Source organism: Lonchura striata, chromosome 2 (assembly GCF_046129695.1).
Source record: "Lonchura striata isolate bLonStr1 chromosome 2, bLonStr1.mat, whole genome shotgun sequence".
NCBI lineage: Eukaryota > Metazoa > Chordata > Aves > Passeriformes > Estrildidae > Lonchura > Lonchura striata.
The window spans coordinates 97,229,083-97,254,135 of NC_134604.1; the positions used below are offsets into that span (position 1 = coordinate 97,229,083).

At 41.0% G+C, this 25,053-nt stretch overlaps 1 protein-coding gene across 2 annotated transcripts in view; it reads left to right on the forward strand.

Moving 5' to 3' along the window:
* SHROOM2 (shroom family member 2) overlaps nt 1-25,053 on the forward strand; it is a 117,115-nt gene that overhangs the window by 44,073 nt on the left and 47,989 nt on the right. For both annotated transcript variants that reach the window (XM_021527747.2, XM_021527748.2), the window contains exon 2: nt 1,790-1,941. In XM_021527747.2, the coding sequence (XP_021383422.2) occupies nt 1,790-1,941 (152 nt within the window). The remainder of the gene's footprint in view (nt 1-1,789; nt 1,942-25,053) is intronic.

Below are 25,053 nucleotides of genomic sequence, written 5' to 3' on the forward strand. Positions count from 1 at the left end.
TACTTTCATCTAGAGATATTGCTTTTTTTATTATGTTATTAAATTCATATTTTTGTTTCTGGACTCTTTCTAAAACCTGTACTGGGAGCTTTAGAATTCATGAAGTTACTGTCCTCTGATTTATCTCATTGCTGACTGACTTTGCTGCCTCAGAAGATGGAAGTTCTTTATGAAACTGTCTGCAGTTGGGATGATTACAAGGAATTACTCTTTGTAAATTTGCTGGCATTTAATAATGTGGGACTCAGAGATACTGTAGTCAATATAAAATATAATGAAGACATAAAGTCTTTGAAGATAAAGTGTCAAATGTATGGGAAGATGTGGGATATGGATTATGAGCAAGTGAGGGAGCAATACAATTAAATACATAGCTCATGAAGACAAGAAACTCAGGAGCCAGAGGCTGTGTTGACAGCAAAGGAGATAGGAAGAAACTAGAAAGCCAAAGGATTGAATTGCAAAATGTTCAATACCTACAGCTATACTTAGAATCATAGACTTTTTTCATTTGGAAAATAGCTTCAGGATCATAGACTGGTGAACCTAGTTCTGCCCAGTCCACCACTAAACCATATACCAAAGTGCCCCATCCTTTAGAGGGATGATCCCCTCACATCCAGTGAAGGATAAAGATTTTCCTTAGCCCTCCAATGTTTGCTTATGTATTTATGAAAATATTTTCATTGTCTTTTACAGCAGTATCCAGATCAAGTTCTAGCTGGGCTTTGGGCCTTCTAATTTTCTCCTAGCATAACCTCATAACATCCTTGTAATCATTGTTTGAAATCAGTTCAAACTGTTGGTACTTGTTAATCTGTCTGATCAAGCTTGAGAGATTTGTTTTAAATTTTGAAAATGGGTAACTTTTATTTTTTTAACTTGGTAGGGGTGGGAATTACAAAAGCCTGAATCTTGAATTTATCTTGTGTTTTTGCTACATGTTATGAACAGTTGTGTAAAATTTTAATACATTCAAGAGATGCCTGTGGCAGCGAAATAATCTGCCAGTGAATTTCCCTTAGTATTACTGTCTTTTAAAGCCAGAGCTGTTAATTAGCTATATGGGTGGTAAATTTTCAGGTATTTTCCTAAATGTTATGTTCCTGATGAAAATACCTTAGTTTTCTGGACCAGCTCTTAAGCAGTATTTTGGGATTTCATTCCATGCCAGATCTTTGGAGTTGGCTGTGTGTGAATGTTAGTAACAAAATGGTTAATATTATTGACTGCCTCCTCTAGAGAATCCGATTTTTAGATGCCTGCCCAAAGCTCTATTTGCAAGTATGATTACACATGCGGCATTGAGCAGAGGTCAAGATGGCAGATGCTTTTCACAGAATCATGGAATTGAACAAGTTGGAAAGGATCACAGTGGATCATCTGGTCCAAACTCCCTGCTCAAGCAGGGTCATCCAAGAACAAGATTTGCATCCAGACAGTTCTTGAAATCTCCAGTGAAGGGAGACTCCACAACCTCTCTGGGCAACCTGTTCTAGTGCATGCACAGCAAAGAAGTTCTTCCTTACATTCCCAAATTTCCCTCAAGCTTTCTAGCTTTCTTAGGAGATTTCCTCTCTTTTATATCTTTACTATTCTAATGGTCTCTGAATAATTACTATTTGTTTATAGTGATTTTAATGTGCCTTCTTAATTATGTGAAGCACTTAATTATTGTATTAATTTTTGTTAAAGCCAGTATTGAAAGCTTATTAGTTTATTTTAAAGGTGGCACTATGCAACCTATATAATTCTACCATTTGTTACACACTTTTTTTTTTCCCCCCAGATAGAAGATGGGAGCAAGGCTGCAGCTGTAGACAAGTTACTGGCTGGGGATGAAATTGTTGGCATCAATGATGTGGGCCTGTCTGGCTTCCGACAAGAAGCAATCTGTCTGGTGAAAGGCTCACACAAGACACTGAAGCTCGTAGTGAAAAGGTAAGCTTGTGTCATTAGCTGGAACACCAAATCCCTTTCATCCCATAAGCTGCTGAGCAACTAAATTTGCCAAGGTTTGGCAAGTTAGTGACTTTCATTGAGTGTTATTAATGTGCATATTATGTGGTGTCAACTCGTCCTTAAACACAGACCCTTTATGGAAGAAGATGTGGAGAGAGGCAGCCTATTGATCAGAGCAAAACCCAAGGCATGTACTCTGTGAGTGCTGTTGTGATGTGGTGAGTCAGGACACTGCCTCTGTCCTCCTGAGGTGCAGTGCCCAAAGCACTGCAGGCTGTCAGCCCTGCTTCCCTGCCTTTGGTGTGCAGACACTGGCATTGTTATTTAGCACATCTGCCATGTGGGCCAGTTGTGCTGTGAGGAGTGGCTTACATGGAAGTTTTTGGAAAAGCATTTACCCACTCTGAAAGTATTTGACGTCTCAAGCATTTCATAAGTGGTTTGCATAAAGAATACTTTCAGTTGGCTATTAGTGAAGGGGAAAAGTGAAGTGATTTATCAAAACAGAATGAACTCATTTATGGTATGAAAACTTTCTGACATTTTGACTTGTCACTTTTAAGTTCACACAACTTTTACTAACTTGAGTTAAAAATAATTTTCATAATTATTTTTGACAGAAGTGAACCAATGCTAAAGTAGGCTAAATCTTGTAATTGCTGAAAAAATTCCTACCAAGAAATTGGAATGATCTTTGTTGGTAATTTCCTGCTCTGGTGTATTGGAACTTTCTAGTTAATTACTTTTATTAAATTATACCAGCCAGTCTTTCATGTGAGAATTTGTTGGAATCAAAAAGGAATCTTGATGCAACACCAAAAATGCTAGGAACTTGAACTTGACAGATATGATCATCTAGTCTATAAATGACTGTTTGAGGCTGTCTCAAATGAGGACAGTCTTTTTTTAAATAGCAGTGATAGGTAAGAGAGGTACAAAAGTGTGCTTTTCATGCATTTCACCTTTGGTTTTAGAAAGTATTTTGATAGAAGGAATTATGGGAACCTGGAGCTCTTTCACAGCTGATAGTTTATATCCTCAACAATAGCTACTTCCAGAAGCTCTCACCAAATTTTTGTAGCAATGGAGCTAATAAATGCAAAATAAAATACATTCACAATTACCATAAATCATGTTGATGTTCAGCAGTTCCAATTTGCATTGGCTATTCCAGTAAAAGCACTTGTTGGCAGAGGTTACATAAGTTATTCCTGTCAGAGAAAGGCAGAACTTCAGGGTTGAGAAGTTTTATAGACATTGAAGAATCTGCCAAGACAGCAAGTCTTAATTACCAAGAAAAGCTTTAGACCGAGTAAAAAGATTCCCTCTCTTGGTGCTTTTAAATTTTATGACAGTAATTTGCTTAGAATGTGTGAATTGTGACCTACCTTTGGAAATGGCAGCAGGTTTGGTGCAGAAATACCCTCATGAGAAGCACAGCTGTGCCATTTTTGTTACTCATACCACATGGCTCTCTACTCCCATCTGAAAGGAGGTTGCAGTCAGGTAGGGACCATTTTCTTCTACTGTGACAGCAGTGAGAGAGAGGACAAGAGGAAATGGCCTTAAGATGGGAAGATCAGATTAGGTAGTAGAAAACTATCTATTTCACCAATAGGGTGGATAGGTTTTGGAATAGATTGCCCAGGGAGGTGGTGGAGTCACCCCCTGGTGTTGGAGGCACCTGGATCTGATTCTGGGTGTTATGTTTTAGTGGTTTAGGGGTTACCATGGTAGTGCTGCATGGACAGTCAGACTGGATCTTTTAAAGGTCTCTTTCAACATTGATGATCCTATGATTCACTTTGTGCATTTGATTTTGGAGAACTTTGCTGCAGCTAATCAAATGCTGATTTGCTGCTGCGGATTTGTGGCCATTCTCTGCAGGCAGCAGAATCCCATTGGTGTACATGCCCTTGAGCACTTTGGTGCAAAACAGATGGATTTTCATCAGTCCTTTATCATCCATCCCCTTTTTCCTTCTTTAGCATGTGTGCAATGGTCAAAAACAAGCTAGCTGGTCTGGCCAAGAGGCTGAAACAGTGGCTGTTAGAGAAAACATTACTGTCTGAAATTCATTAAGAACTTCCATAGCTTCCAAACAAGGCAATAGCCTTTGGGTCATTGACAAGCCTGCATAATATTAGATAAAATTTCATAAAACTTAGTGAATGAAACTAGCTGGGGCTTTTGTCTTGGTTTGTCAGCTTTGCTCTTTCTCTTGGAAAGTTGCCTTAGGACATCAGTCCTTTGACGGTCAGAAACCTTTTAACTTCCAGACTCATTTATTCTTGGCCAGCTTGTTCTCATGCACTGTTGTCACTGTGCTGAAATAACTTTTCCTGTTGGAAGTTGAAATGATCCAGGTTTTTGTAAAAGTCTTGTTGTATGCTTTCTTTCAGAAGTTATGGTTTGAGCAACAGTATTATTTTTGCTTTGTTTGCCCTAAATCTTAGGCTGAATTTTTATGAGTACTTTAAACAGCCATGTCTTTAAGCAAACCAGTTATTTAGTCTTTGTGTGATCACTCCTGCAAATCTGGATTGAATTGGATCAGGGAACTGATCTGACTACAAAATTACTTTTGTAAGTAGGTTTTCAACTGGGTAGGACCACCACTTTTCAGAGGGAGTCTGCATTTTAATCAATTGCAGCAATCTTCAAATGGCTGTTTTAACATTTTTAGATCGCATTTACTGTTACATTTTTAGATCCACACTTACTGTTCCCAGGGGAGACTGGGAATAGTCCTGCAATTTCCTTTCATTGTAGAAATAGAAGATGAAGTATTGATCTGCAAGTCAGCTTAGCATCTTTTTGTCTGCTTGCTCTGTGTCCTTTGTCTAGCACTATGGCGCCTCTCTGTAGCATTGGTTTAACATTTTATTCTCTGTGGGTGTGAGTGTGATAATGTGAAGCACAAAATAGAAGGTTTGAAGTTCAACTAAATCCTGAAGTTTAAGGGAATCTTTGTTTTAATAATGTTGTTCTTGCTATCTGTGAGAGTTAAAGTGCATAGCTAAGATCTAGATTTTATGTGTCATTTATCTTACCTATTTGTATACTGATCCAAAAGTGAAAAGCAAACTTGTAAAAATATATTATGTTATGAAAAAATTACTTCTTAACAAAATTATTCTGGAAAGTAGAGAACATTTCTTGCTATAATGTCAGTATAATTAATAGAGGAAAATCACATTTTATTTGTCACTGCTGAGAAGTGTATCCCTGTGGAATTTCTTCTCAAAGCAGTAGAGCCACAGCCTGATCCTATGTTGATCTAACTGTATGTAGGAAACAGGAGGACATGCCATTGTCTCTTTAGAAGTCTAATGTACTTACAGGGAAGACCAAGGGAAAATATTTTAGCAAGAGTAATGTGTTTCATTCACAACAATTACTTTGTGTCTATGACAAAGGTTTCTTAAGGGTCTTATGTTTTCTGCAGTGGTAGCTGGCTTCCAAAAAAAAAAAAAAACCTGTATTTACCTGCTATTTTTAAAGAATAGGATTCTTGACTGATTCAGGGAAAATAACACTGGTTTCTTATGAAACTGTCTGAAGTGCCAAATACTCAGCATAAATGTGTTGGCTATCAGCATATATGCTTTGCTGTATTTTCTGAAAGCATTGCATAGTTGTGGTCTAAACCAAATCAGGACTGTGCAACTGGCTCAACAACAAATGTGACATTTAGGTGGCTTACATATATTGATAGTAGAACAAGTGCAGTGTACTTTTGGTCCTGGATTAAAATAGGACTCAGGAGGCTTCATGTTATTTTCTCAAGGGAATTTGTAGAAACAATACATCTTAATTGTGTGCTAGTTCTTCAATGTAGTACTGAGTAATTCCTTGAGTAGCTTCTTTTCCTAGGAAAATGGCAAGCAGACTATGTCTAGGACATTTCTTACAGGAATTACATGAGCATTTCTTTTGTTTGGAAATGGTGTATGTATCTGCATACAAATGAAATTGGTCTGAGTGTCGATACCAAATGTTGATGGTGAGGATGAATTTTTCATTATGCATTCATTAGACACATTAAACTGTTAAAAACTGGGACATAGGTGAGGCTTTCATGTGTTATGTATTAAAGACAGAGTGAGATTTTCACCTCTGGGAGTCACCCTAAGAAGTTACATGAGTTGTCCTCTTGGCTACTTGAGCCCTCTCTTAGCAGCAGTCAAAATGGCTGGGTGAGGGAAAGAGGAGCCTTTTTTCCACAGGGTCTGCTAGTGATGAGAAGCTGGACTTTGTTTAACTTGGCCAGCTCTGCAGGTACTGCCAGTGCCTGAGAACAAGCTCTAATGTTCTGGAATTTGGCCACATTGTGTACATATGAGGACTTGTTGGGTTTTTTTCTTTTCTGTAGCATTTTGGTGTTGTGCCTTCATGTTGTTGAAGTGCAAGCTCTTTTTGTAGTGCTGAGGAAGTCCCTTGTTAAAGGAGAGAGAAATAGAGTGGGAGCAAACACACTTGTCATTGGAAGTGTAGTATGAATACAGACATTATTGTGCAAAATCCTACCAAGGGAAATGACTTTCAAGATTATTGTGCTATAAACACCTAGACATGGAAAGTTAGAGTTATCTGTATTTGCATGGCACTTTATAAAGATAGTCAACTCTTAATTAAAGCACAGAAGAAGGAATTTTTAATGAATGTCTTGGGGCTCTAAGATTGTACAGCACTGTTTCAGACACCTGAGGCCTGAGCAGAAATCTATGAATAAAAGTCTTGACAGTCATTTACAAGGTTCAGATGGGAGATCACTGAAATTTGTCACAGTCTGATCAGAAACCCAGAAACCTCCTGAACACCACTAGTGACCCTTCTGTAATGGGTTTTGTGTAACTTAGCAAGGAGACATCGTCTTACCTACCTGTGGAGTAGCTAACTCTGTAATTCAGGGCTCCTTGTGGCTGCAGAAATACTCTGTGAAACTTGAGAATATCAGTTTGTGAAATGACTTGGAAAATTTAGGATTTTTTTTTTCTGTACAGTTATGAGATACAGATGGAGGACTGTGAATTCTGTCTCTTACCTGTGTTTGATCTTGATACTTCTAGTTTCATAGGCACCAAAATGGTATAGGAAACAATCTGCAAAATTACTTGTGTTTTTCTACTTTTAAACATTTAGTATACTATTTTGTCCCTGATTATGGTAACACATTGATCAATAAACCAAATGCATTTGTGAAGAACCACTGTTGAGTACAAGTGAAATCTAATTTGTCTTTCAATTAAGATTTCATTTCTTCTGGAACCAGGGTTTGTTATGGCAAAACAAATAGCAGTGATTTCTCTCTTGTTGCCCTTTTTAAAGACTGACCTTGGCCTTAACTGACCAAAAATGGATTTTTTGTTTTGTTTAAAATCCTGTATTTTCAACCAGACTTTGGAAACATATAAGAAACTATATTAGGGCTTTCCAGGGCTGTATCTACATACATGTACCACTGCTGTAAGAAGTGGGCAGGTGTGATAGCCCCTTGCCACCTTTGTTTCTTGGAACTGACAGCTGTGTAACAGGATGTTCTGCTGCAGATCTTTGGGATTGGGTATTTGTAACAGATGCACACAGCTTTTAACAGATGCACACAGCTTTCAAGTGCAAGGCATGAACATTTCTGTGGGAGTACAGTTGGTGGAAGAGCTGGGCACTTTTAAACGCCCACTTTGCAAATTCACTTGAGAAGTTGGTTAGTAGATTGCTGTGAGCTCCCGCTTTTTCTCTCAGCAGGATGGGCAGGTGTAAATGTGTGTCAGGTATGGACACATACACTGCTCCCAGCCAGGCCTGGTGATTCAGTGGAGACTAAGCCACGTATTTCAGGATATGTGACATGGCATGACCAGGCTAGGGTCATGCTATGACCCCAGTGCGTTACCATGGCTCACAGTGAGGTGGCAGGAACCAGATAGGCACAAACATGGTGCATCATGCACACTGCATAGCACCTCCAGGCCCAGCTCAGGAGAACCTTGGGGTGGATGTCCTATGCTTTAAGGAGTGCCCGATAATCCCAGCAGGATCTTTCTATGAAGGAATGTTTAATGGAGCGTCTGCCAAATAAACCACCCTGTACACACAGGCTTCGTGGGGGCACAGTAGGCCAGCCCATGTGGAGACTGTGACCCTCCTGCTCAGGTTTGCCTTCCAAATTCTCCATGGGCAAACACAAGACTGGCAGGGCCTCCACTGTGCTCCTCATCCTTCAACTGTGTGATCCTGCAAAACTGATGGAAGGGGAATGGACATGACAAAAGGAGGAACACACGCTTCCATCTTATATTTTCAGCAAATTATACCGTAGAAAAGCCCTGATGAGGACCATTTTTCCTGGTTGCATCACAGTCACTTAACCGAACACATTAACAATGTGAATTCACATTCCCTTTGCTGTAACCCTAGCAATACCACCCTGGATGTTTCCCATGCCAATTGCCTTTTTGGTGGGGTTCTACATCTAAAAAGCATTTATGTTTCCCAATTTTCTGCCCACCTCACCTGCTTCTTAGTTGCATTAGCATCATGCTATTAATGACACATTGACGGATGCTTGAGGTGATTGTAAGCTTTAGTTTTCCAGTTGGTGGTGTATTGGTTCTGGTTTCAAAGAGCAAGTTGTTGTCTTGTGATTTTGGATGTTTGTTTTATACAGCTTCCAGGCTTCTTTCAAATACTTATGTCATGACTGACATGTTTTTGTTTTGTGGCAACTTCTATAATTTGTTTCTTTGCAAATCTAAAAAATCTGCCCTGTAAAGCTTAAATAACAGCCAAAATGACAACAGATGTCACTATATTTTACCAAGACAACTTTGTTAGGACAATGTTTAGGCTACTAGGAGGCGCACAGACATTTCCTTGTAGGTGAAAGAAATATTCTGTAATTTGAATATGCTTATTCAAAAGGTTATTTGTGGCAGTGCTATTCAGTTTTGTTTAAAGAAATTACCAAAATTGGGCAACATGGCTTTTTTGTGGAATGGGATATCCATCAAATGGTAACAACCTGTGAGTCATGACTGGATTTTAGTAGTGGGTTTTTTTCCTTCAATCATGCATGCACTTGTCAGAGTGGTTAATTTTGAGCATGAGTAGTCTCATCCAATTTAATAAGAGCACTCACATGACTGAAGATAAAAAAGTATACAAGTGCTTACAGGATCTAACCATAGCTTTTTACAAGGTGATACATTGGAGTTATTCTGAAAACTGCCTTCCACTTGTGAATTTCAGTGTAGAAGCTGGAAACTAATATGTAACCCCTTGGGTGAGAGAGAGGAAACTAAACTTTGGGGATCTGGACTTAGTCATTTCACATAATACTTTTGCATGCACTCACAGATAATTTTTTTATGTGTTCAATAATACTGTAGATATCTTCAGACTCCTGACTGGAAACAGAATTATAAACTGATCCATTAAAGACCAAATGAATAATCTTTTTATGTCATAGATGATCTTTGTATGTTGAAGGCTTGCTTGTGTGTATGTTCTGTATGTTTTGAAATGATTGTTTGGGACTGCTTTTAAGCACTTAAGAGTGTTGGGTTTTTCAACACTGGTCAAGGATGTTGAGATGTACATGCCCATTTTCAAGAGAGAAGGAATAATACTCCTATTTCAGTCTGTTGTAGTTTTCTCCTTGTGGAAATTTTATTTTAGGTTACATATTTCCCTTCCTGAGGATTAAATGATTAAACAAGTTGGACAACTTGGCACTTCTTACACATTTCAGCATCAAGTATCTACCATATTGAGTGTAGAGAGTTTGTGCTCTACTTGCTCAAGTAACTACATGTAACACCTTCCAATTTGAAAAGATTATAAAGAAGTTTTAAAATAATTTCTGAATCCAACCCTTAACTTCAGAAATGTGACCACTTCAAAGAAGGGCAGGAATGCTAGTGTGTTGCAGATTTAGTTACTGAATAACTTAAGAAATTTGCATCTTATCTCTTGCACGAGAAACCCAGGGTATTTTATGGTTGTTTCTACTGAATCTACATAATATTGGATCACCTGGCAAAAAAAATCTGGCACAGAGTCACAGCTGCCACACTGCTGAGTTATACAGACCTTGTGCTTTTAGTCCAGCTTCACACTGAGTGCAGAGGAAGGGCAGAATGACAAAAGCTGAACTTTGGGGCTATTTCTGATGGGTTGCAATTGAAACCAGAGTCAGTGCTTTGATCTGGCTCATGGAGCAGCCAGGGCAGCTGAACCAGGGCTGGCTTTTGATGGGGAAGAAAGCACTCTGGGGGACGGTCACCGGTTTGGCGTAGGTCATGTCAGAGCAGAATAGCTTGAACCATACCAGCTTGTGGGATAGTTCTTTGTGGAGGCTCCATAATTTGCATCATGTGGCTACAGCATTTTAACCACGATGCAGACAAAGTAGGGCTGGGCTGTCTCCTGAAATGCCCTGGGACAAGAGGAATTCCCTTTCCCTATTCCTGTTTTTGGGTCACCTTGGACGTGGTGAGGTAAAGTACAGCTGAAATCAGTGTGGGAAAACACCACACCTGTGTAGAAACACCAGTATTTGGAATGTGGTTTCTGAGGAACCTCAAGTCGTTTGGGATGGCTATAGAAGGGTAAGCTTATTGTGGCGAGTGGCTGGGAGGCAAAACACACCTGTTGTTTCTGGCCACAGGCAGCACCAGGGTTTCTGTGGCTGTGTGCCCCAAGGATGTGGCAAGTTCCTTCTTGCTGAAGGCAGCATTTCAGGCTGGCACAGGCAGCCGTGTGCTGCTCTGGTATTCAGTCTGCCCGTCCTGGGCAAAGATGGCAATGGGGAGTGTGTCTGAAGGCTGCTCTGCTTCCTGCTCCTTCACCTCAGCCATGGAAAGACACCCTAAAAGCCCTCATTTTGACTCCTGCTGCTGCTGTTAGCATTGGCCCTGTCAGAGGCTGTGTTTTTCGTCAATGTTATTGATGAATAACACTTCTTTTGTATTTACCTTAAAGGTTAATTTCTTTAGCACTTTACGTGGCATGATAATTTCTGAAATATTTGAAAATAAATCCTGCCAGAACCAATTTATTCAATGTGTGAAGCACTTCAGATGTTTCCAAATGATAAATACTTATGAAAAATGTTTTATTATCCTTCTGAGGAATTCTGATAAGTCATGGTAAAATCTGAGGTAAGAAGGTGACATCAGGAGTTTAATGCTATCTAACCATCAAAAGGTAGTAGAATGTGCAAAAAAATAAGGATGAGGGAAAGATATTTATGTAGCTTATATAATATACAGTAAATCCCAAGAGCAATACTTTTTATCTCAGACATCCATATGTGTCTCTCTAGATCCCCAGGGCAGAGCAAGGAAAAACAGTTCCAGAATATGAAAGCTTTATCATGGTAGGCTTTTGTGAATTCAGAAGGCAGGAAGATTTATGATGTTATACCTCATACAAATTAATACCTCTTTGTTGACAGTGCATATCTTATTTATAAATGAAATTGTTGTTCCATCCTGCTCAAGCCTGTACAGTTGGGCTGGGGAACAAGGAAAACCTGAGCAAATAGTTATGGTGAAATCCTGATTTCTTCAAGTTAATGACTGAAGTCTTTAAGGGCACTAGGGTTGATAATTTATTTGCATTTATTTATTTTCACAGACAGAAGCAGCGCATTTTCCAGGCATCTTTAGTTTCTTTTTATGCAAAATGCAATTTATTAGAGCATGGGATAGGAAAGGAGCTGCTATGACAAAGTCATATTCCTTCCAGCATGGCTTCCATTAAAAGAAGCTCGGTTGGCTGTAGTGTGGTGTTGCTGTTTGCTCCATTTTTCAGGTGCAGGATGACTGTCAAATGGGACCTCAGCCAGCTGGTTATCTGACATGGGAGGAGAAAACAAAGAGCAGTGCTACAGGCCCTATAGGTCTCTCCATGGTTGACAGCAAGGCAAAAGGTGATTGTGTAGATATTTGTGTGAATTTTGGCATGTGAGAATGGGCATTTAAGGTAGAATATGCTGCTTTGCTGAAATTCTAGGGATTTCTGACAATACCCATGTAATAGAATTCTGTCAATAACTTGTCTATCAAAATACTGGTTCAATTTGGCATTGTAAGAATATCTGAATATTAATAGGTTGCTTTCATTACTGCTTTTTCTTTTAGAGCCTCTCCTTTCCCCTAGAAGTCTGTAAGTTAAGCATGTGTTTATATTTTCATTTTATTGTTTTTAAGTTCTAGGTCACTTCTTTTTTGGGGATACTTTTTGGAAGTAATTTCCTTTTATGATAAGATACTAGAAGCTGAAATTGCAAAAACAGGAACTCCTGTTTTGCATAGACAAAAGTGCTGCAGTTTCATTTGCTGCTTCCAGAAAAATAGATCAACTTTGTTGTTATAATTTGTTGGCACTTTTCTTGAAAAGATAAGTAAGAAGGGAGTACGGGGTATTCAGATACTCAGTACATAGAGATCATAAACAACAACAAGGCCTCAGTTTTGTTGTTTTAACTCATTGCATTGAGTTTTAGTCAGCTACAAACATTCAGGAAAAAGACTGGTAATATTAGAAAAGCTGTTAATTTCAGGTGTCAGAGTGGATAATTTTAAAGGTGCAAAAAAGACAGAAACTGCTGATTAATCTCCCTTTGAAACAAAGAAAAAGTCATTGCTCTATCTCAAATTCCACCTTCAAAAATGGAGGCATCCAGAATATTTCGTGACTTCTGAAGATCACAGCTGTAGCAATTAAGTGTCTGAGGTCACATTTTAGATGTGAAAATAAGACTGCCTAACCACAGTTTTTATTTTTTTATTACACTGAATAGCTTAAAATCTGATTTATCCCTGTAACTGAATTCTTTGCTGGTAGCGCTCTCTTGTGGCTATTACTTTCATTTAAAAGACTTAAGGGATTTAAAACATATGTATATTATTTAGAAATGTTTGCCTTGGGGCACAACAGTCTGTGTTGGATAAGCATACTGTGGTGGTTTTGCATATTCCTAAATTAAATGTGGTAATATATATTTTAATAGTGCAGGAAGGTCAGTCTAGGCAAAAGTGTCGCAAGTGTGTTTCCCAGAAGATCTCAATGGAACAGGCATATTGAGCCTTCAGGTTTTTAACTTCTTTTTTTTGGTATATTTTTGCTGAAAAGCCAAAAGCTTTTGGATGGTGGACAGATGGGGGAGGCTTGGAGGGGAATGAAATCTGCCTTGGCAGCCAGTCAGGTGGAGGAGAGACAGGGATGGGCATCTTCATTAAATGGCTTGATTGCAGATGCTGCTGTTCCTGTGGTGCTGCTCTTGGTGATGAGCAAGTTACTTCCTACAACTTTGGCTATTAAAAGGAATGGAAAAAATTATGTGGGAAACTTTTCAAGTGAAACTGATATGTGTATTCCAAGTGAAAGCTTGGAAACTTTTCACCCTGGATCTGTGTTTTCTCTTTCTGGGGATGGGAAAGGAGAAGAAAATGGGGGGTAAACTCTTGACCTATTGTGTTTTTTAATACAAAGTTTTTAGGTGGTGTTTTAATTTTCAGTAAGAAGGCAAAGCCTGGAAGTTCAGATTGTAATGTGCAGGGGTTTCCTTTGAACTAGGGACAGAGTTTCCTCTTTCAAGAACAGCTGCTAATGAGCAGTTGTTTGATGCTACACAGACTCGATACTATTGGGATTGTACATCCAGTGTCATAGCACGTCTGCATTATGAATACCCAGTGTGTGATGTTGCCTGTAGGCTCCTTTTCCTTGTATGCTGTAACCCAGCAGCAACTGGAGTAATGATTCCAAGTTGTTTACTTATTTGTATGCTCTTAGGCAGGTTTACACTTGAGATAAGGCTTTGAATGAGAGGGATCTTGGCCCTTGACTGAAAAGTCTCTCTTCTTTTGTAGGCTGAACTCTTGTGCATGGCATTTATCTGATCACCTTCCTTCATCTTTGGATCCTATATGTCACATAAGCACTCTTTCAGGGATATTTTAAATATTTCAACTAGTCTCCTGGGAAAGCTTTCATAGCAATTATGTGACTGTTTTTAGCTGTTTTACAGGAGATGTACTGCTGTGCCCAGTAGTCTTTGAAATGAAGGTAAGATGAGCTTGTTTGCTGTTTTGACTGCAGTCTAGCAGGACAGCTCAGCAGTATCTGCAGATTAACAATGAAAAGAGGCTTTTTAAAGCAAATTAAAAATCCTATTAGTCAATTGTATTTTGAGGGTCAGGTTTTATTTTTCTTTAAAATTAAGGAAATACTTAGTTTTCCTCATCTTTTACCTGTATCAATGTAATTCTCATTGTGTTTTAGACAGCAGATTCAATAGTATCTACCCTATTCATTTTATTCTTCTGTATTTAGAGAGAGGATGGACTTGCTTCTGGAAATTCAGGAAAAAAAGTTATTTTTCCCACTTGAATTTTACTTCTCTGTTTTTCCAAATAAGTCAACAAGAATAATATTTGTTAGGTCTGCATCATTAACAGAGCAATAACTCCATGGTTGTTAGGCTCTTTCTGAAACATTGTTAGCAAAGCTAGCCATTAAGCTGGAGTCTTTCTGTGGACTGAGTATGCACATACACACTCAGGCATGTGTGTTAATCTTAATAAGCAAGGCATCATGCTAGGTTTGGCTTACCTTTATTAAGGGCTATTTCCAAAAAAACCTTACTACATTAGGTTTAACATCTGTGAGTAATCTATACTCTCACCTTTATATGAATTGTGGTTGTTTTTTAATAGAATATATCAATCTGGCTGACAAAGTTTTAGCCAGATGCCATCTAACTTTCCAGCAGGTTCACACAGTTGAGCTATTGGACTTCTTTGTAATTAGTAATTCTGTCATATGCTGTTTTAACTGTATTTCTTATTAAAATCCAAATATGTATGCTTGCATAAAATGAGACCACTTTTTACCCTTTAGCCAACCTCCTTCCTGAAATTTGAGTATTTCTGTAAATCCATAGAATTTCCAGATTTTCCTTTACAACTATAAATGCATTCTGCTTTGACCTGTGAGAAGCCATTCATTTTACACATGCAGGATGGGGGTCAGTCTGTTCGTAAGGATGCCATGGTACAATCAGTCCACTCTGTTATAGAACAGAACCAAAAAAATTTATAGCTGCTGTTTAGTGTGATGGATCAGTGAACCTAAGGAAAACGTGATTGTGGCATACAGGCCAGTATGTAAGAAGAAAGTTTATCTTTTTTCTGCTGTGCCAATCCTTAATGGTACAGTGTAATTAATCTTCTTCATTTCCCCCCAAAGAAACTCTGTGTAGCCTGTTACTGTATCTTTTATATCCTCAGGTATAATGATGGTCAACAACCATCAAGCAAGCTTACATGTGCAAATCTGGCTAGCAGAAGGGGATTAGTTCTGTGACCATGGAGTAAAGCTTATTTTTTCAGAAGACTTTAAAAATAAATTGTCCTTTGAGAGGATTCCCCAGAATTTGTAACATCATTCTCCCTGGGGGATAGATGTACCTGCCACGTTTTTCTGTAGGTGATGATTTCCAGTGCCTGCATGCTGAGGTGGTTTATTTATAGGGATGTAACAGGATGCCTCTCTTTTAGGGAAAGTGCTGCTCCCTGGGAAGACTGCCTGGTTGTTTTTCATGTGTAGCAAAAACATCTGTAACTCTCCACTACCACTGATGATCCATCAACTCTTAAGAAATGTTCTTTTAGCTTTGTCATCTCATGGGGGACATTAACTTCTTTACAATGCAGTGACCCATACCCATCTGCCCATATGTTTGTTTAGAATATTAGAAAAGGATAGAACAGATCAAACTCCTTCCTCCTGCGTCAGGAAGAGTCCTCTGGTTTCATTTTCTGGGCTTTGCTCGGTTTTTCCCCGCCGAGCTCCGCAGCGGCGTTCAGCGGCAGAGTCGTGGCTCTGACTAATCTGAAGTGCTCGCGGCTCTTAGTGGGGAGCGCTAACAAGGCTCCTTTGTGAGTCTAATTATATCCCTAAACTGGGGCCGCAGATTAGCACAGGACAGCCGGTGGCAGAGGGCTGAGAGCCCCATGCTCTGCTCCGCCGGCATCGCCCGCGTCTGCCGGGCACAGAGCCCGGGAGGTGCCGCCGGTGCCGCCTCGGCCGCGCCGCTTCGCTCGGGGCCGCTCCCGCCCCAGGCCCGGGGCTGCTCCGCCAGCCCGGAGCTCTGCCGGGACCCGCAGGGAGGAGGCACCGCCCAGCACGGAGCTCGGGTAGGTACCTCAGGCTGTGCCAGGGCTGGGGAGGCTCCTGTCAGCCTGGACGGGACGTGGGACACTCATGAGCTCCGGCAGCTCCTAACCCCTTCTTTCCAACGCTGGGATAAACCAGTGCTCAGGGTGCCTTTCTCTTGGCTTTTTTGTGTATTTTGTAACTTGTTGGATGGGGGGATAAAAAAAGCTATGCATTGTTGTCTCAAATGCATCTGATTAAAATTTCATTATGGGATTCTTAAACTGGAGTCCCAGGTGTAGAAGAGGGGAGGTGACTTTGAAAAGAGTATTTTGTTGTTTGCTTTCAAATTTGCCTCCCATTTCTCAGGCAGACTTGGCTTCAGTTGCTTTGTCTTGCTGAGCAAAACCACTCATCTCCCAGCTGGGCCAGGCACTGGAGCAGTTTGCATTGCTACTTTCTCAGAGGTCTGCAACCAGTTTTCTTGGGTGGTTTCTTCATCCCAGTATGGGATGGAGACAAATGGAGTGGCAAAGTCACTCTTAGTAGAACTCAGCGTGTCAAGGCCTGAGAGTTTTTAAACCTTGAGCTTTTAGTGGTATGGAGAGAAAGTTCAGTAGAAAATGTTTCCCAGGCTGTGAGTTGTTTGCCAACATGTGCAGAGCTTACACGAGGGTGGAAGGGGATTTTTACAGAACAGTGCAAGAGGAAATGAGTATGTTGATAAATGTGAGACCAAAATAGTTTGTTCTTCATGATAAATCTAAAGAAAGGGTTGTGGGATTTCTGCTTGGGAAGTAGAGGAATATGAAGTGCTGAGCGAAAAACAGCCTAATCATTTAAATACACTTGTCTTACACAGTTTGGGGAAGGGGGAGGGAGTTAAATGATTAACTTACGATATTTTTTTTGTCACTGCCAGGCAGTCACTGCTTCCCACTTTTCAAGAACATATATGCTGTGAATGTGGGGTGCTGGAGCAGCCTGGGCTCAGGATGTGTTTCTGTCTCTATCTTCTTAGTGGCGACCAGACAGGCCAGTCAGCTCCATTAGAGCATTCCTTAATCTGGTGAGGCTAATTCTCACACAAGAGTGAGGATCTTCTAGTGAGGACCTTCTCACACAAGAGGGCTGCTCAGGTGGGATCTGCTCACTGTATTTGTGGGGAAGGATCCCAGAAGAGTTAGGATCAATGTCTGCAGGTTACTGTTGGTTTATAACACAAAGTAATACATAACAGAGCACTGGCACATAAAAACCATCACACTTTCTGCTGACTTCACTGAACTTTGAGTAAAGCTATAAAATAGTAGACTTCTGTTTGTCACTTGGAGCTCATATGTAGTATTCAGTGTGTTTCAGTGATTTTTTTCTATATGAAGATACCTATTCTATTCTTTGAGGTTGTTTAGACATCCTCGTGTCTGTACCACCCTCGAAGGAGTGTTAAAAGCCAGTTTTGTTTCCCATCTAAAGACGACTAAATGTAGCACATATAATGCAGACAGCTAAGTACTTACTGTGAGAGGCGTATTCACCACTCCAAGTTTAGTAATAGTGATGTAGGTACAATTTGCATATGAATGTATAGTATCTGTGCATATGAATCATAGTATCTGTGTGGTCTGTTGTGAGATTGTCCATAGATACCTTGGTTTATGCAGGAAGAATGCATGGATGAATTCAGTTATTAAACTACTTGATCATTTTAGATGGATGCTGATAGTTCCTGCAGCTTTTTAACAAACAAGCTTTGCCAGCAGGAGTAACTATTTATGAATATTAATGAAAGCATTTTTTTTCCTGTATTTTGTCATCAATTGTAACTGATCTGGGCTTGGAAAATTTAGATCATTTCTGATTTGATTTCTATGTATCGAAGCACAGGTATGTTTCAACCTGTGGGCATTTATTATTCTACTTTTGCCAGATTTACTCTCTTGTAAAACTTACACTTGGTGATAATTAGGGTGGCTAAAGATTGAGATCTGAAGGGGTAGTGTGAGCTGGGCTGGAAGAAAAATGATCTATTGAAGATTTGTGTTGTTATTGCTGTGAAGTGATTCTGTTTTCAATTTTGCTTGGAAAATGGTTTTTATTTTGCTGTGAAGTGACTGAACCCAGCATTCAGGTCTAATGATGTTAAATTGGGTGCATATCTTGGCACATTCAGTTTCTATAAAATAATCCTAAAAACCTAGTTCCCCAAGCAAAATCAGTGCTGTTCTGGGAATCCCAGAAATGAGAGTTGTCTGGTCATTTTTAAAGTTCTAGCTCCAGGTGATTGTGTTTTAGGTCTGCCATGTATCTGCTCAAAATGAGGGTTTATACTTATTCTCAGTGTATCCAGATCAAGGGAAATAGCTTAGTTTCTCACAGGATGAAATGTCAGAAGATGAAGCAGGATATAGAACCAGCCTCAGCAGAGGATCCAGCTTCTTGCACTTGCCTTTACTGCAGTTCCCATCTCCCCCCTAGGGATGGAGGGCATGGATTGTATTTCTTAGAGTCCTACACAGGGTGGTAGGAGCTGTCAGAGACAACATTATACCTGCCCATGCAGATTCCTTCTACTTCCATTAAGAGTCTACACAAAATGTTGGAAATACTTGGCCTGAGTTAGTACAGGCATAGGAAGAGAGTAGCTCATGCTCCAAGAAGTTGCAGAAAAATGTCTGCCCTTTGCCAGTGGAGAAATGGTTATGTGTTTCAAATCATACTGCTGTGTGTTCTAATCCTGTTATGGCTGCAGTCATCATCTGGAGATTAAGAACGGGATTTAATTTGGAACTAACAATTAATTTCACCTGAAACTTGAGCTGCCCTGGGAGGTAAGGAGGGAGAGGTTACTTGGATGATTTTGCAACTGTAACCACCTTATGCCTTGGGCTTCCAACATGTTAGGGCAGCTGAGATTTCCTGCCCAAATTATGAGCTCTGTAATGTGCCAAAACTCTAATGTCTGTTTTAATCTGAAAATGATATTTTATGACAATAAAAATCCATTTTACAAACCATGCTGTATATCAAAGAGTGATTTACAGTTGCATGGCTACCTCAATTCAGTGGAAGAAGTAGAAAATTTTACATGCACTTGTATTTGTAATCCTCAGAAGAGGATTTTGTTTTGTTGTTTGTTTTGGTTTTTTGTTTGGTTGGTTTTTTTTTGGGGGGGGGGGGGCTTTTTATTTAGTGTTTTTTGGGGTTTTTTGTGGAGCAGATTTCTCTTTCAAGTCTGTGTTGTCCTTCTGAGACCAAGATGCCTCAAGGGAAAATTTCTACATTAAAAGCTTATTCAGTTCTTTATTATTTTGGAAAGTACTGTAATTTTTTACAGTATTACACTCATTTTTTTGTCTCAGTTATGGCTAAGCTGGAGTAAATGGGTCCTGGATGCTGTGTGATGTGACTAGTATTTATTTGGAAGATTACTTGAGAATTCCAAGTGTTGTGTGAATAGGCTGAGAAGCAGTATTAGAGTAAATAAGAAGTGTAAGCTCATAAATAGATGAGCAATAAGACTTATTGTGGGCCTGTTGGGTTGGTTCTACTTCTTACTCCAATGGGGTTTTTTGGATGAAAATATATTGTTTCTACTGGGGATAGGCAGTATTATTCTAAATATTTACTTAATTAAATATTTCATTAACTGTTCCTGCAGTGCATCTGATTTAACCATTCCTTTTGTGAAGAAGCCAGATGTGAATCCAGACAGGTTTTGGCTTCATCTGAAACAGCTCCATTCAGGTATTTTTTGTATTCAGGGAGTGACCCTGAAAGAAAGGAGGAGATGATGGTATGTGTTGATTTTATAAAGCTCACTACAGATCTGCAAAGGTAAAAGACATGGCCCTAAAATACTTGCCATGATGATATTTACCAAGAGTTTTTGGGGTTTATTGCTCACCATGAAAAGACATTTTACACATCTTAAGTTTAATCTCTATAATACAAAGTGAGGGTGTGATACCTCTACAGTTAAGCTTTCAAGTCCTGATGTTTCTGCCTTATCTGCCCTGTTTTTTGCTTTTTGGAGAGGCTAATGCAGTTACTGTATCTTCTGTCCTGACTTGAAAGGACGTTTAAGGATCTCTAGGATGGACAGTCTGTATGCTGGCAGAGAGTGTACTTTAAAAAAAGCATTTAAGTTGCTGCTGTCTAGCCCCGGGACAGTGGGAACTTGGGATCTAAGGCTGAGTCAGAGGGAAAGGCAGTAGAACAGACTTAAGAGAAAGGAAAGGAAGTGGCAGAGGCTGTGATGCTCTAGAAAGCAGCACAGAGGTGAGTTCATAAGTGAGTAGTGGGACAGGTTTTAGCAGTGCTTCAGTATATTGGGAAGACCAAAAAAGCAGTGTTTGGAGTGCAAAACCATCAGCCTGGTGAGAGAAATTGTGGATATTTTGGAACTAGACAAGCCTAAAAAGTCACTTTGCATATATGTGTGTGTGTATATATATATATATATATATATATATATATATATAAAATCTCTGTTGGATATGAGTGACAGTGAAGGTTTACTTTAAAATATACTCTGGAAGTTTTTTAATTTGGGAAATCCTTTAATACACAATTTCTGCATGAAAATTTTCAGGAGGACTTTGTGAATTTTTCTTCCTTTGCATTTTCTTTCTGGCATACATACCACCTTCCTTCCTTCATTTTTAGATAAATGAAGAAAAAATAAAGCAGGAGGCTGTTCAGAAAAAGTGTTTCACCTTAAGTTCTGGATGCTTTGTCCTCTCATGGTTTGTTGTTACATCCAAAGATATAGACGTACCTTTATGTCAGGAGACAGGACAACACTGAAAATGGCAAGGGGGAAGGAGCAGAGAATTGTATTGGACTTAATCAAGAGTTTTTAAATGGAATTGATAACAACTGGTTTAGGCTAAAATAGGTTAACTCCTGCATGTATTTAATTACTGAGAATGACACGAGAAACCATTCGCATTCCGTGTAGAGTTTTGCTGCTGGGTGATGGCTTTTTGCCAAATTTTAGATACTTCATTTCCATATTTCCCTGGCAGATAGATCTGCCAGTGGTGACTGATGTAGCATGAAGTAATTTGAATTCTATGAATATAGTTGTCTGAGATAGATAATATTGGATATCTTTCTGTAGGATAATGACTCCTTTGGTATTCTATAGAAAGGAATGTTGTTTGTCTGTTTTAACGGGAGGGTAAGAAGAAAGATCAAATTAAGTGCTCTTTAAAAAGAAAAATCTTCATTTTAGAAAAATCATCCAGTTCTAATCATGAGCTCCCATGTTAGGCAATTAGATGAATTCTTCAAATCTGCAGTGACAAATACATATAACAGCCTCTGGAGTGAAAAACAGTTGCATTGTCAATTTCTTTTTATTTGAGGCCCCTGTGGGTAACTGCAGACTCATGGTGGTATTCGGCCACTTTTTTTTCCTGCCAAGGATTCAGAAGACTAACAAAATCCAAACATGTTTTAATACATTGAATAAATTATTTAGCAGTTCCTTTGCAACGTTTTTTGTATATCCAGTTAATTACATTATATATTGGTCTTCTAGTGTGTTTTAATTTACTGAACAAAAGATTGGTGAACTGCAAAAAACCCTCATGGATTGGGAAGACTTTGTTCCCCCAGCATATACAGATTTACTAAAAAAAACTTGTTAATGAAGTATTGGTATGTCTAGCCTACTGTTGTAAGGGAGGGGAGGTGAGAAAGCTGAGAACTTTGAAGCTGTTTGGGATTTATAAGCAGACAACAAGAGCACCTGTGCTGTCACTACAAATTCTTGACATTTTCTCTACATGGAATAAAGAAAAATGTGTGAGCGGCTTGCTGAGGACGTTGCAAAAACTGAACCCTTCCTAGGCAATTTGTGTGGCTGGCAAGGAGCAGCAGTGTTTGTAACTGGTTCTGTTTCTGCAGGACAAATAAGAGCAGCGTGGTTTGGTTTATTTGGCTTTGACACAAGCTAAGGGCACCTTGTGAGCTGTACCTTGCAGTGCAGTGCTCGGGCATACTGCTTGTTTGAGAATGCCAGTGATTTGTGCACTTGACCTTTAAACTTGTGCAGGTTTGCGTTTTATCTCAGGGCTGCAGCCTTTCTGCATTTCCAGCCTTGCATCTTTGGCATGTTGTGTAGCCAGTTACACTGGGATTAGGCTAAATTTCTGGTTCTAGACAAGTTTTAAAATGACTGCCAGTAGTTTGGACCTCTTGATGCAACTTTGGAAAAGTGAACTTGGGCCATTTTAAAAACAAAGTTGTTAACAACACAGAAAGGCTTTGCTGCACTGCTGAAAAGCTTTGAGTTGCACTGTGGTGAATGGAGGAAGAAGAGTTTTATTTTGATAGCTGCTGTTCAGCATCACTACACTGACTGGTTCCCAAATTCTTGTGTTTGTACCTTGAAATATGGTCTACAGCTTTCTGTAGAAATGTGACTGAAAAGGGAATATATCTATTTTTAAAGAATCTTTCATATAAATTATCACTACAACAGTTTTCACTCAAGAATTTCAGGCTGACAGTGTGTAACAGTTAAAAAGAACAGATGCTTCTGCTTTGGGATTTTTTTTCTGTCTTTGTAGATTCAGCTCAGTTCTGACTGAAATCACTGACTTGTCTGTCCTTTTACTTTTGAAAAATTGGGATTTCTTGTCTAAACCCAGGTTTTATTAGGATGGAGACCCCACCTTGTGTACCACATCCAGCTCTGGCATCTGCAGCACAGCAAGGACGATCAACCTGTTGGAGCGAGTCCAAAGCAGGCCACCAAGATGATTAGAGGATTGGTGCAGCTCTCCTATGTGAAAATGCTAAAAGAACCGGGAGTGTTCAGCCTGGAGAAGAGAAAGCTTTGGGGTGACATAATAGCAGTCTTCCAGAACCCAAATGGAGCCTACAAGAAATTGGAGAGAGACTCATTTCAAGGGCATATAGTGACAAGACAAGGGGGAATGGCTTCAAATTGAAAGAGAGTAGGTCTAGATTAGATGTTAGGAAAAACTTTGCTCTGAGGGTGGTGAGGCATTGGAACAGATTGTCTGGAGAAGCTATGGATGGCCTGTACCTTAAAAACATTCAAACCAGCTTGGATGGGGCACTGAGCAAATGGCCTGGTCTAGTAGAAGGTGTCCCTGCCTTCATCAGAAGGGCTAGAACGAGATAATCTTTAAGATCTCTTCCAATCCAGACCATTCTTTGATTCCATGATTTATTTCTTGTCACAGCAGATACAGATGAACAGTGGGCGACACTGTATTTGCAAGGACTGGTTTTAGTCCTCACTTCTACTTAGATGTGCTGTGGGGAGCCCTGTCAGTGATTGCTGTGTATGTGGAGCCCAATTCTGCAGTCCCAGGGGTGCAGCCGCTAGGAGAAAACCCACTACGGTGTGGTCACGGCAGAGTGTGCCGCCCTGCCGGCCGGGATGAGGAATAAATAAATAATCCCAGGAATGGCGAGAGAAGGCGGCGTTCCGGGAGCGACGGCGGGGCCGGAGCCGCCGCCTCCCGGGGCGCAGCGCAGGGCGGCCGGCAGGGGGCGCGCGGGCCGCCGGGCGGGCCAGGGGAACCAAGGCCGGGAAAGAAGGGAGCGATCCTTGGGACGGGGATGGAGCCGCTGTGCCTCGGGATAGCGGCTCGCCTGCCGCTGGACTGTGTGCCTGCCGCTGGACTCTGTGCCTGTGTGCCTGCCGCTGGCCTCTGTGCCTGCCGCTGTGCCTCGGGATAGCGGCTCTCCTGCCGCTGGACTCTGTGCCTGTGTGCCTGCCGCTGGACTCTGTGCCTGTGTGCCTGCCGCTGGACTCTGTGCCTCTGTGCCTGCCGCTGGCCTCTGTGCCTCTGTGCCTGCCGCTGGCCTCTGTGCCTCTGTGCCTGCCGCTGGACTCTGTGCCTCTGTGCCTGCCGCTGGACTGTGTGCCTCTGTGCCTGCCGCTGGCCTCTGTGCCTGTGTGCCTGCCGCTGGACTGTGTGCCTGTGTGCCTGCCGCTGGCCTCTGTGCCTGTGTGCCTGCCGCTGGCCTCTGTGCCTCTGTGCCTGCCGCTGGCCTCTGTGCCTCTGTGCCTGCCGCTGGACTCTGTGCCTGCCGCTGGCCTCTGTGCCTGTGTGCCTACCGCTGGACTGTGTGCCTGTGTGCCTGCCGCTGGCCTCTGTGCCTGTGTGCCTGCCGCTGGCCTCTGTGCCTCTGTGCCTGCCGCTGGCCTCTGTGCCTCTGTGCCTGCCGCTGGACTGTGTGCCTGTGTGCCTGCCGCTGGCCTCTGTGCCTCTGTGCCTACCGCTGGACTGTGTGCCTGTGTGCCTGCCGCTGGCCTCTGTGCCTCTGTGCCTGCCGCTGGACTGTGTGCCTGTGTGCCTGCCGCTGGCCTCTGTGCCTCTGTGCCTGCCGCTGGACTGTGTGCCTCTGTGCCTGCCGCTGGACTCTGTGCCTCTGTGCCTGCCGCTGGACTCTGTGCCTCTGTGCCTGCCGCTGCCCGTGTGCCTGCCGCGCACCCTCCGCCTCGAGGTGTGTGCCAGCAGTCAGGCCTTTGCTCCTCCAGCATGAGCTGGAATGAAACATTAATGGACAAATCAGATGTTAGGAAGAAATTCTTTACCGTGAGGTGGGGAGGCAAAGGAACAGGTTGCCAAAGAAGTTGTGGATACCTCATCCTTGGGAGTGTTCAAAGCCAGCCTGGATGAGGCTGTGAGCCACCTGCTGTAGTGGAAGGTGCCCCTGTCCATGGCAGGGGTGTTTTAACTGAGTGATCTTTAACTGACTTTAACTGATCTTCCAACCCAAACTATTTTATGGTTCTATGAAATAAATTCTAGCAATTGATCTTCATCTGGATGCAGGCCTCTGGAACTGCCTGTCACATTGTTGCTTTGGTTACTCCAAATGCAAAAGCCTGTATGTCAGGGTTACAACAGAGGCGCTGTTTGGTAGATA